This window comes from Sphaerodactylus townsendi, linkage group LG01 (genome assembly GCF_021028975.2).
Source record: "Sphaerodactylus townsendi isolate TG3544 linkage group LG01, MPM_Stown_v2.3, whole genome shotgun sequence".
In the NCBI taxonomy this organism is placed as follows: domain Eukaryota; kingdom Metazoa; phylum Chordata; class Lepidosauria; order Squamata; family Sphaerodactylidae; genus Sphaerodactylus; species Sphaerodactylus townsendi.
In genome coordinates, this window is record NC_059425.1 from 8,614,680 (window position 1) to 8,627,799 (window position 13,120).

The following is a 13,120-nucleotide window of genomic DNA, read 5'->3' on the forward strand; positions in this document are numbered from 1 at the left end:
GGCTGAGGTTGGGAAAGCGGGGCCTGCTCCTGCCGGGGGTGATACGTAGGCCTCCTGGCTGCACCCTGGCAGCTATAGGAGAAGCTCGGGGGGGTGGGCGGGCTGCAGGGGGTCGAAGCTGGGCGGTAGCCCGGATATGCCTGGGCTCTCTGTGTCTGCAGTGACAACAGGGGCGTTTCCTGAAACTGCCCCTTTAGGAAGAGGATCTGTTGCTGCTGGAAATGGCTGAGAGCTCCCGCCTGTGGGGAGACAGGGCCGTTGATGTACGCCGAGTGGAAGGTGCCGTGCGGTCTGGGAAGCGCCCGATCTGAACCTCTGCCTTGAAGGACACCTCTGCTCATAGCGTGCTGCTGGAGCGCGGGGGGGAAAGTGGGCGCTTGAGCACCGGAGGAGAAGGAGCCGCGGTTCGCTCTCACGGGTGCCGATGCGCCGAGGCCTGGCAGAGGGGACACAAAGAGAATAAGGCATTTTTCAGACAATGGTCACACGCTCCATTCAGCCGGTCACCCCCTCTATCCTAGAAGAAGAAGGAGGAGGAGGAGGAGGAGGAGTTTGGATTTATATCCCCCCTTTCTCTCCTGCTGGAGACTCAAAGGGGCTGACAATCTCCTTGCCCTTCCCCCCTCATAACAAACACCCTGTGAGGTGGGTGGGGCTGAGAGAGCTCTGAGAAGCTGTGACTAGCCCAAGGTCACCCAGCTGGCGTGTGTGGGAGTGTACAGGCTAATCTGAATTCCCCAGATAAGCCTCCACAGCTCAGGCGGCAGAGAGGAGAATCAAACCCGGTTCCTCCAGATTAGGTACACGAGCTCTTAACCTCCTACGCCACTGCTGCTACATATATGTCTGCACTGATGTCTTGAAATGTGTGGTTTTTTTACTATTATAATTATAGTGGGGGAGGGGGATTAGATTTGGATCCCCCCTCTTTTTTCTGCGTGTGCTGTTTACGTGTGTAAAACAAATTTAAACATTCACTGCCAGCCACAGATGCAGGAGAAACGTTAGGAACAAGATTTACCAGACCACGGCCACACAGCCCGGAAAGCCCACCACAACCAGGGCGAAGAAGACTCCTTGGCTTAGTGTTGCCTCCCAGACTAGAAGAAACTGGCCCACTGCGCCCTGGTTCCCATGTCTCTTTGCCTGCCTCCGGTATTCCTCGGAGGTCTCCCATCCAAATAGTAGCCTGGGCCTGAGGAGATCTGGCTAGCCTGGGCTATCCAAACCAGGGCATAACTGTTACTCCATCGAAAACCCCCAGACAAGCTCAACAGCACCTTGAAGACTAAGGATATTGCTGTCAATGTGAGCTTTTGAGATGAGGGTGCGGTGTAAAGTCTTGCAGGGACTTCTGCCACACTCCTCCAAAGTCTGGAGTGGGGAATCTAGAAAGAATTAAGATAAGGGGATGGAGACTATCCGTTTAACATACCTGGAGCTTAACCTCTGAGCATTCACAGAGTGTAAACCCAGCATTCATGAAAGCAAAGGGGGATTTTTTTTACACTAATACGGGGGTGAGGGCAGGATTTGGTGTCAAGTCTCCACATTTTGGTTCTCCCTTCCCAATCCATTCTCACAACAACCCCATGATCTACTGATTGGTTGGCTCTTAGTCCAAATCTAAACCTTTTTAAACTCCCCACCACCACTCTGTATGCAGCCGGGGGTGCCGAGCTTTACTTTCAGAACCCCTCTTGAGGCAAAGGGCCGTTTACATCAGTCAGTAAGGAACGCAGCAATATACAACAAACACAATGTGACATATATGGACCATAACAAACCCTATTGTTGTATATAGAAAGGCAAAGCATATATTGTGATGTAACTTTCAAAAAATTCTGTAATATATGTTCTTAGAAACAACGATAGAAGTCAACCTCGCAGGGTGTAATAAATTACACTCATCATCATCATCTAAGAAATTATGCTTATGAGGAAAGCAGAAGGGGGAGCGCTGTAGATTGACTGGCGGAAATCACTATTTACAGCGCTTCTCATTAGGAATTACTTTTATGAATCTGTTTTTTCTTCCTTAGTTGGATGCAGCACTTTGACATTCTGTGTTTGATAAGCATAGATGATGATGATGAGTGTAATTTATTATATTGTGAAATATATTGGAATAGATACCATATTTACTGTTATGTATTCTGATTTCCACAGTACAACCACCTTGCGAGGTTGACTTTTATAGTTGTTTCTAAGAACATATATTACAGAATTCTTTGAAAGTTACATCACAATATATGCTTTGCCTTTCTATGTACAACAATAGGGTTTGTTATAGTCCGTTTAACGTCAAGCCCGCCTCGCACCTGGCTCGGAGATCCGGTGACTCAGCTGCATCAGTTCCCCGTTGTTCAACAAAGCCATAACTGGCCCCTAACCTAAAAGCCTCCCCCCCACCAGGCCCAATTCAAAGGCAGCCGCTGTTTCCTTGAAATGCCCTTTTTCAAAGAAGAACTGGTTGAAACGGAACTGAAGGAGGGAAGGGAGAAAAGAGAAAGGGGAATCGTGGGGTGGCATGCTTACCTCGTCGCTTTCCACCCCGATAAGAACCGGGCATCGCAAGGATCGCACCCAAAAAAACCCAAGAGGGAAAGCCTCTTGCTCCCAACCAGATAGCTTAAGGTCTTGATGACACCCCCACCCCACCCCGCCAAAAGAGGGACGAGGAGCAACAGAGGAACAATCGACAGGGGCCTCTTTCTGAGCTACCTTGCAGCAGAAAGGGGGGGGTATGTTTCGCAAGGGCTCGTCTCTGCTGCCCACCCACCCCCGGTCCCGGCCCCCACCCCCTTCCCTCCCCAGGGCTGCTGGCACCCTCTTCACAGCCACTTCACACAGCTCCAAGATAAGTTTCGCTTTCAATTCCCGGGCAGGCCTCCCTCCCTCCTGCAGTCTGGTTTCTCCTTTCAAAGGGAGTGGGCGGGGCTATTAGAGAAACCATTAGGTCAAGTCAGGAAACTGGGGGGGGGGGGGGGGGGGGGAAAAAAAAAGGAGGAAGGGGGGGGGGGGAATTCCCCCCCGCTTCGGGGGGGAGATGATAACCCCCCCCCCCGCCCCGTTGATGAGGAGGGGGGAGAGGTTTTGAACACACACACACACACACACCGGCCAGGTGCAACACAGCTAAAGCTACCTTTTCCAAACTGGAAGGCGGTCTCTTTGCTACCAGCGGTGTTTGGGAAGCACGGGACAGAGAATCATTTTAGATATCAGTGAAGCACTTCCGAAAATGCCACGTGGCAGAGTTGATTTTGCTGCCACGGATTTGCTTCTGAGCCACTCCCCCGCCCCCCTTCCACCATCACCTAAGGCTACGAGGGGTCTAGGCTACGAGGGGTCTCGCGCCCCCCCTCCAAACGGCCTGCAACATTGCTTCGGACAAAACGCTGGCTCTCTGCTGCGTGAACGTTTTCCCTCTTCCGACCTAATGCCAACGGAAGGCGCTCCCGAGCCCGAGAGGCTGCCCGCCGTGCTCCTGCATGAGTCTCTGCTCCACACTCACCTTCGAATCAGCCCGTCCCGGCAGCAGCTAACGGTGCCATGTGACTGCCTCGGGTACAACTGAGCAGCCTAAAGTGGCAGAGGCTGAAGGTCGGGTTGCCCAGGCATGCCCAGAGCACATGGGGCGGGGCGTCCATTCACCCCCCACTCTGAAAGCAAATCTATTTGGGTCCGGGAGTGAAATATGCCACCGGTTTCAACTGAGAAAGCGCACGCGCGCACCTCAGCTATCTACAGCGTCCTGCCTCGCCTACATGCATGGCTACACAGGTGGGAGGGGGGTTGTGAAACGTGGACGACGAAGCCCGACGTGAATGAAAAGCGATCTCCCTCCCCGACCGCCCCTCCAGTAGTATCGTTTGGGATCTCTGGGCCCCAGACAGGTGGCAGAGCCAAGATGCCGCCGGCAGCCCCAAGCATCCTGAGCCTCCGACGACGCAGGAGCTTTCAAACCAGGTCAAGGGCGGGCTCGCGTACGCTGCGGCATAAACTTTCCTCCCCGGGTATTGGTTGACCGGCTCGGATAACGCGCTCGCCTCTCCAGGTGCAAAACGAGACACGCGCAGGGCGACGGCAGAAGAGTGGGCAGGTCAATGCCAGGGTGCTACAGGTGTTGTGTGGGCACACGAAGACCAGTGGGAAGCCCTGAGCAACGGGGAGGGTAGAGCCACAGGACACCCAAACTCCTCTCAGAGGCAGCAGGAGGCATCGGCAGCCAACTGGTCAGGATGGTTGTGTCGGGTCTTTGGCCTCGTTCAAAGTCTAGTTTCAGAAATGAAGGGCTTCAAGGGGATGCTGACCCAACCTCCTCAAAACGTGGCAAAGGAATCACAGGCTCTCGTTCTCCCTGTGCATGTAGTTCAATGATTGTGGGATTGTGCGTACGTAGTTCAAATGTAAGATGTTACACTTAGGCAGAAAAAATGAAATGCACAGATGTAGGATGGGTGACGCCTGGCTTGAAAACACTACATGTAAAAGGGATCTGGGAATCTTAGTAGGCCACAAACTGAACATGAGTCAGTAGTGTGATGCGGCAGCAAAGAAAGCCAATTCGATTCTGGGTTGTATCAATAGGAGTATAGTGTCTAGATCAGTGGTGGCGAACCTATGGCACAGGTGCCAGAGGTGGCACTCAGAGGCCTTTCTGTGGGCACGTGTGCACAGAATTCATCATGTGGGGAATGGGGCGGAAAATCACCTCCCCACACACACACCTAGGCTGGTCTGGGCATGATCCTTTACCTGGGAGTAAGCTTGGTTGCTGGCAATGGGGCTTGCTTCTAAGTAAACCCTCCTAGGGTCGTGATTCACCCATTCGAAGCATGCACGGTTTCTTCACCAAGCTTACTCTCGAGTAACATGCACCTTGGAGCCAACTGTTTTTTCTAAACTAAAACCTCAGCATTCTGGTTAAATTGTCATGTTGGCACTTTGGGATAAATAAGTGGGTTTTGGGTTGCAATTTGGGCACTCAGTCTTGAAAAGGTTCGCCATCACTGGTCTAGATCGAGGGATGTAATTGTACCTCTCTGTTCTACATTGGTTAGACCTCACCTGGAATATTTTGTACAGTTCTGGGCACCGCAATTCAAGAAGAATATTGACAAGCTGGAACGGGTCCAGAGGAGGGCATGGTCAAAGGTCTGGAATCTGTGCCCTATGAGGAGAGACTTAGGGAGCTGGGGATGTTTAGTTTGGTGAAAAGAAGGTGAAGAGGTGACATGATAGCCATGTTTAGATATTTGAAGGAATGTCATGTTGGTGAGGGAGCAAGCTTGTTTTCTGCTGCTCCCGAGACTAGGATCATGAGCAATGGGTTCAAGGTGAAGGAAAAGAGATTCCACCTAAGCATCAAGCAAAATTTCCTATCAGGGCTGTTCGATGGTGGAACACACTACCTCAGAGTGTGGTGGAGTCTCCTTTGGAGGTTTTTTAAGAGAGGCTGGATGGCCATCTGTCAGGAGCGCTTTGATTGGATGCTCCTGCATGGCAGGGGATTGGACTGGATGGCCCTTGGGGTCTCTTCCAACTCTATGATTCTGTGAAACTGTTGTGGCTTTTCCAAGCTGCGTGACTGCGGTCTAGCAGTTTGCGCTCCTAATGTCGCGCCCACGTCTATGGCTGGCATGTCACGTGGCGCAGAGAAATGGCGACATGCCTCTGAAGATGCCGGTCGCAGACACGGGCAAAAAGTTAGGACCACAAACTGCCAGACCACGGCTATACCACTCAGAAAGAGCGGCTGAGAATTACCTTATTTATTTTATTTATTTATTGGTTAAACTTATAAACCGCCCTCCCCCGGAGGGCTCAGGGCGGTGAACAACAAAACCAAATAGAGCGCATAAACCAAAAACAAATCCAATAAATATTAATTAAATTGGCACTATATAAATAAAATAACCCCACCCCATTAAAATGCAGCATACTAAAATCAACATAATAGATGGCGCCTACTGACAATCCCCTAAAAAGGCCAGAAGGAGGGGGAGCGGCAGGATCCACTGATGTTACAGATGTTACAGATGTTACAGGGGGCCATCAGCGGCCGGCCTCCCCAAAGGCCCGGCGGAACAGCTCAGTCTTACAGGCCCTGCGGAACTCACTAAGATCCCGCAGGGCCCTGACAGCTGGAGGGAGAGCGTTCCACCAGGCCGGGGCCAGAGCTGTAAAGGCTCTGGCCCGGGTGGAGGCTAGCCGCATCATTGAGGGGCCAGGGATCACCAGTAAATTGGCCTCTGCCGAGCGCAGAGACCGATTCGGGACATATGGGGTAAGACGGTCCCGCAGGTACAGAGGTCCCAGGCCGCATAAGGCCTTAAAGGTTAACACCAACACCTTGGAAATGATTCGGAATTCAATCGGTAACCAGTGCAGACGGCGAAGTACAGGTGTGATATGGTCTCTGGTGGAACCCCCTGTAAGCATACGTGCCGCTGCATTCTGGACCAATTTCAACTTCCGAATCAGACGCAAGGGAAGGCCCTTGATCGCCGCTGCTGCCTGGGAGCGGGCAGGGACGGGGTGGACGCAGTGCTGGCATCCAGTCCAGCAGGCGGGGCCGCTGTGCTGCGGGCGTGAGCGTGTGACATGGAAGGAGGGGGCAGGATTTGACAATACACTTGATGAGAATTTGAAGATGAAGGGATGCTACTAACTTGAAATATCAAAAAAGATCAACAGGGAGTTGTCACCAGCGCTAACGCATCAATCCAGGCTGGACTCCTCCGTCAAGCCTGCTGCTGTTTGATTCTGCTAATCTGGCTTTCCAAACTTCCTCTCTCTGTAAAAATGTTTGCCAAATGATCATGACACGCAGCTGCAGGCTCTGGGGTGCGTTTTCTCTACTGAAATGGGATATTAGCCTCACTATCATCTTGCATTAATTGAAATTACACACACCCAATAAACTGACACCCCACGTTTCTCCCCATCGGCGACCCACAGCCACTTACATACAATCACGAAATTGGGAGGGAACCCCAAGGGCTATCCAGTCCAACCCCTTGCAATGCAGAAACACACAATCAAAGCACTCCTGACAGGTGGCCATCCAGCCTCTCTTGAAAAACCTCCGACGAAAAAGACTGCCGAACACCCCTGACTGTCAGGAAGTTTTTCCTAATGTTTAGGTGGAATCTTTTTTCCTTCGCTTTGAGCCCATTACTCCGTGTCCTAGTCTCTGAGGCAGCAGAAAATAAACATACCTAGCTCCCTAAGATGTTCCTCATAGGACACATAATCTATTCTAGACCTTTGACCATTTTGGTTGCCCTCCTCTGGACCCGTTCCAGTTTGTCAATATGCTTCTTGAATTGTGGTGCCCAGAACTGTACAAAATATTCCAGGGGAGGTCTAACCAATGTAGAACAGAGAGGTACAATTACATCCCTTGATCTAGGCACTATACTCCTATTGATACAGCCCAGAATCGCATTGGCTTTCTTTGCTGCAGCATCACACTACTGACTCATGTTCAGTTTGTGGCCTACTAAGATTCCCAGATCCCTTTTACATGTAGTGTTTTCAAGCCAGGTGTCACCCATCCTACATCTGTGCATTTCATTTTTTCTGCCTAAGTGTAATATCTTACATTTGAACTATGTACGCACAATCCCACAATCATTGAACTATATGCACAGGGAGAATGAGAGCCTGTGATTCCTTTGCCATGTTTTGAGGAGGGTGGGTCAGCATGCGATACACAGAACTGGTCACAGAATTCCAGGTGTGGTCTGACCAACGCAGAACAGAATGGTACTATTATGTCCCTCTTTCCAGACACTATACTCCTATTGATGCAGCCCAGAATCGCGTTGGCTTTCTTGGCTGCCGCATCACACTGCTGACTCATTTTCAGTTTGTGGTCTACTAAGACTCCTAGATCCCTTTCACGTGTACTGTTGTCATCAGGTGTCCTCATCCTATAACCGTGCATTTCGATTTTTTGCCTAAGTGTCGTATCTTACATTTATCTTTGCTGACATTCATTTTGTGACCTCGTTCTTTTTTCCTCGCCTCTATCAATCCTCATCACAACCCTGACAGGTAGGTAAAGCCGAGAACATGAGACTGTGTCATGGCTTCCATGGGCAGACTGCAGCTATTATTATTGCTTGATTTGTTTATGCCTCCCTTTTCTCCGCAGTGGGAATCCAAACGGGATTACATCTTTCTTCTCTTCTCTGATTTATCTTCACAACTTCGTGAGGTAGGTTAGATGGAGAGTAAGTGACTGACAGAGATCACCCAGGAAACTTCCAGGGCAGAATAACGATTTGAACCTGGTGTTAGTAGGAAGGGGAAAAATGGGGCCATTCCTTGCTGGGGAAATCTCTTAGACCAATGGTGGCGAACCTATGGAACTCCAGATGTTATGGACTACAATTCCCATCAATTCCCAATTGGCCATGCTGGCAGGGGCTGATGGGAATTGTAGTCTTTAACATCTGGAGTGCCAAAGGTTCGCCACCACAGTCTTAGACCAATAGTGGCGAACCTATGGCACAGGTGCCAGAGGTGGAACTCTTAGCCCTCTCCGTGGGCACATGCAAACAGAGTCTTCCCCTCCCCCCCCACATCTAGGCTGGCCTGGGCCACTGGGCTCGATTATTAGCATTAAACCGAAGACCTAGTTTTGGGGAAGCAGTGTAGGTAACCCTGTTAAGTGCTGTTAAATCCCACTGATATTCATGCAAAGAACTAAAGCGCGATCATTTACCTGGGAGAAAGCTCGGTTGCTGGAGATGGGACTTGCTTCTGAGTAAACCCTCCCAGGGTCGTGATTCACCCGTTGGAAGAGTTGAACGGTTGCTTCAGAGCAAAGCCAGCAACTACCACCAAGCTTACTCCTGAGTAACGCACACCTCGGAGCCAACCGTTTTTTCTAAACTAAAACCTCAGTAGTCAGATTAAATTGCTGTGTTGGCACTTTGCGATAAATAAATGGGTTTGGGGTTGCAATTTGGGCACTCGGTCTCAAAAAGGTTCGCCATCACTGACTTAGACCAAGAGTTCCCTTGAAAGCCAACACTCAGGACTTCCTGAAGAGAAGAAAAAGAAGAGTTTTGGAATTATACCCACCCTTTCTTTCCTGTAAGGAGACTCAAAGGGGCTTACAAGCTCCTTTCCCTTCCCCCCCCCACAACAAACAACCTGTGAGATGGGTGGGGCTGAGAGAGCTCCAAAGAACTGTGACTAGCCCAAGGTCACCCAGCTGGCATGTGCTGGAGTGCACGAGCTAATCTGGTTCCCCAGATAAGCTCCACAGCTCAAGTGGCAGAGCGGGGAATTCAAACCCGGTTCTCCAGATTAGAGTGCACCTGCTCTTAACCACTCAACCACGCTGGCTCTCTGAGAACATTTAGGCTGAGCTGCTGAACTGTGACAAGGGCCAGATATGACACAAATGTGACACGGTTGGGCAGGTCCTGGGTGGGATTAGTGCCAGGACAGGCAAGCCAGGCGACACTGAGAGGGAGGGGGGGTAGGTGTTGCCTCAGTTCGCGGGTCCGAAAAGCCCTCGCAAGGGGCCAGATCCAGCCTTCGCACTGCATGTTCAGCCCCTCTGCTGACCTGACTAGTAGGTCCTCTCTCAGTGCAGCACAAGAGCAACAACAAACTAACTTCACAGCCAACTTGGTCACAAGTGTGTGCGGTCTGGTCCAGGGGGAAGGAGTTAAGAGAACTATCCCAGAGAAATTGATTGTACTAAGGCAGAGGTCTACAACCTGTGGCTCTCCAGATGTTCATGGACTACAATTCCCATCAGCCCCTGCCAGCATGGCCAATTGGGATTTATAGTCCATGAGCATCTGGAGAGCCACAGGTTGCAGACCCCTATACTAAGGAAAGGTTAATACTAAGGAATACCATGAGCATCTGGAGAGCCACATGTTGCAGACCCCTATACTAAGGAAAGGAGCAGCAGTGGCGTAGGAGGTTAAGAGCTCGTGTATCTAATCTGGAGGAACCGGGTTTGATTCCCAGCTCTGCCGCCCGAGCTGTGGAGGCTTATCTGGGGAATTCAGATTAGCCTGTGCACTCCCACACACGCCAGCTGGGTGACCTTGGGCTAGTCACAGCTTCTCGGAGCTCTCTCAGCCCCACCTACCTCACAGGGCGTTTGTTGTGAGGGGGGAAGGGCAAGGAGATTGTAAGCCCCTTTGCGTCTCCTATAGGAGAGAAAGGGGGGATATAAATCCAAACTCTTCTTCTTCTTCTTAATTGTAAAAGAAAGGAGAAAAGGGAATGGGGGGGATTAAAAGGGGGTGGTGGCAAAAAGGAAGACCCAAATACAGGGGAAAAGAACACGGCAGCAACGCCACAGCTATTCCTTTGAAAAGCCACAGAATTATGCCAACTGAGCTAAACGTGTTACCCGTGCAATAGCCAGTTCCTCAGAGCACGCGGCTCAAACACGGGGCGGGTGCCGGGGCAAAGCAGGAAGCGTGGATTACGAGAGGAAGAGATTTGCGCCGTCCTTCCCCCACTCCGAGGAAGCAGGCAGGCGGGCAGGCGATCAAATTGGCCCCCCCTTCTCCCCCCTCTATTCTCAAAAGCGCCAGGAGCCTGCCAGCCACAGTTCACCTCACCTGGCGCTCTCCAGAGCCGCCTCTCTGGGCCCCGTTTAAACGGCCGGATCACTTGAGCCGGGGAGGTGAAATTTCATCCCAGCCGCATTTCACACTCTGTGCCTCACAACAAGTCCGGCTGGCGTAACTCGACCCCGGAGGGAAGGGACAGGCCCAATACCGGTAGTGTCACCAAAACACAATTGGATTATTTGGGACCGATGGCTCGCCTCGTGGTACCCAGGACTCGAAGTTCGCACAGGTCCTGTTCCACCAGCATTTGCGAATGCTTGTTTTAATTGTTTTCTTCCTTTGAATAGTAGTGGGGGTGGGGAATGGAGGGGGGTCTCTTTAAAGAAGCCTCGGCCAGGAGATCAGCCCAAAGTCTCAACACTGCTTCAAATGCAGGCTTGTGCTCGGAGGAAGGCAGGGAGCCGCTGCTGTTGGCGGCAGAGGACAAGACTCGTAATAAGGAGTATGCATTACAAGTGGAAAGGTACAAGCTGGGTACCTGGATTTTGTTTTTAGAGTGAGAGTAGTTTGGCAGAGGAATCAGCTCCCTACGGAGGGGGTGAGCTCCCCATCTCTGCCAGTCTTCAAGCACTGGATGGACAAAAACCTGCCAGGGATGCTCTAGGCCAGTGGTGGCGAACCTTTGGCACTCCAGATGTTATGGACTACAATTCCCATCAGCCCCTGTCAGAATGGCCAATTGGCCGTGCTGGCAGGGGCTGATGGGAATTGTAGTCCATAACATCTGGAGCGCCAAAGGTTCACCACCATGGCTATAGGCCAGGGGTGGCCAACCTATGGCGCTCCAGATGTTCAATTGGCCATGCTGGCAGGGGATGATGGGAATTGTAGTCCATAACATCTGGAGTGCCAAAGGTTCACCACCATGGCTATAGGCCAGGGGTGGCCAACCTACGGCGCTCCAGATGTTCAATTGGCCATGCTGTCAGGGGCTGATGGGAATTGTAGTCCATGAACATCTGGAGTGCCACAGATTGGCCACCCCTGCTCTAGACTTAACTATTACACCAGCGTGGTACAGTGGTTAAAAGCAGCGGACTCTGGAGAACCAGGTTTAACTCCCCTCTCCTCCGCTTGAGCGGCAGACTCTTTTCTGGAGAACTGGATTTGTTTCCCCAGACCTCCACATGAAGCCTGCTGGGTGACTTTGGGCTACTCCCAATTCTCTCAGCTCGCTCTCAGCCGCATCTACCTCACAGAGTGTCTGTTGTGGGGAAAGGAAGGGAAGGAGTTTCTGCTTTGAGACTCCTTACAGGAGAGAAAGGTGGGGTGTAAATCCAAACTCCTCCTCCTCCTCCTTGCATTGAGTAGGGGAGTTGGACAAAATGACCTTTACGGCCCCTTCCGATTCTATGCCCTAGTCAGGAACAGGATTAGCCTGTGATGTGGCATGGACGTTTTTCCGAAGCAGAAATTTTTCCAAGGAAAAGTTTCTGTCCCAAATGGTAAGCAACTGCGAGAAATGCCCTTTAGAAACTGGGGATGGCATGCCGCCAGAATAAAGTTTCAAAAATAAGGACGTGCAGCTCTGACTTGGGAATCCCCCTGAACACTTCCCCCTCGTGGTGTACCCCGTTAGAACAGTTTTTTTCCCAAAGGAAATTGGGTCTGAATGCCACTCTTCTTGAACAGAAAACTGATCTCAAGAACACAAAGGAACCAATAGAGATGGATTAAATGCCCTACACTGAACCACCTAAAGCAGAAGTGTCCAACTCTGGCGCTTCAGATGTTCACGGACTACAATTCCCATCAGCCACAGCTGGCATGGTCAATAGTCCATGAGCATCTGAAGAGCCAGAGTTGGACACCACTGTCCAACTAGATGAAACCTAGCTACATAATCCATACTGCATCTTCTCTGCGGTGGGGGGCAGGGCAGTGGGGAGCATGAAACAGAATGTAAATGATTTAGTACAGTTACAGAGGCGGAAAAGAACTGGGGGAGATCCGGGTTCAAATAGAGTTCACTTTGGGCTAGTCACACACTATCTTAACACTTGCAAGAATTGTGACTAAGATAGAACTGAAGAAGAAGAGGAGGAGTTTGGATTTCTACCCCACCTTTCTCTCCCATAAGGAGAATCAAGGTGGATTACAAGCTCCTTTCCCTTCCTCTCCCCACAACAGACACCTTGTGAGGCAGGTGGGACTGAGAGAGTCCTGAGAGAACTGTGACTAGCCCAAGGTCACCCAGCAGGAATGCAGAAACACATCTGGTTAACCAGATAAGCCTCCACCACTCAGGTGGAGGAGTGGGGAATCAAACCCAGTTCTCCAGATTAGAATCCACCTGCTCTTAATTAATGTTATTTATTTATTATATTTGTAGACCGCCTCACCCTCGAAGGGCTCGAGGCGGTTCACAGATACTGCAATAACCGCTACACCACGCAAAACAGCTTGAATTCCAGATGCAGGGCGGGTTAATAATGTAACAGGAAGTGGCAGGGAAGTGTTGTACAGGGAGCACTGCGGGGGGAGGCGGAAAATAG

At 51.0% G+C, this 13,120-nt stretch overlaps 1 protein-coding gene across 1 annotated transcript in view; it reads right to left on the reverse strand.

The window, feature by feature from the left end:
* The window catches only part of LOC125436508, a 12,191-nt gene extending 9,457 nt beyond the window's left edge, over window positions 1–2,734 (reverse strand). Inside the window, exons 1-2 of the mRNA XM_048503572.1 lie at window positions 2,539–2,734; window positions 4–436 (exon numbers count right to left, since the gene is read on the reverse strand). Coding sequence (XP_048359529.1) covers window positions 4–436; window positions 2,539–2,572 — 467 coding nt within the window. The 5' untranslated portion in view covers window positions 2,573–2,734. The remainder of the gene's footprint in view (window positions 1–3; window positions 437–2,538) is intronic.
* Between the last annotated feature and the right edge of the window lie 10,386 nt (window positions 2,735–13,120).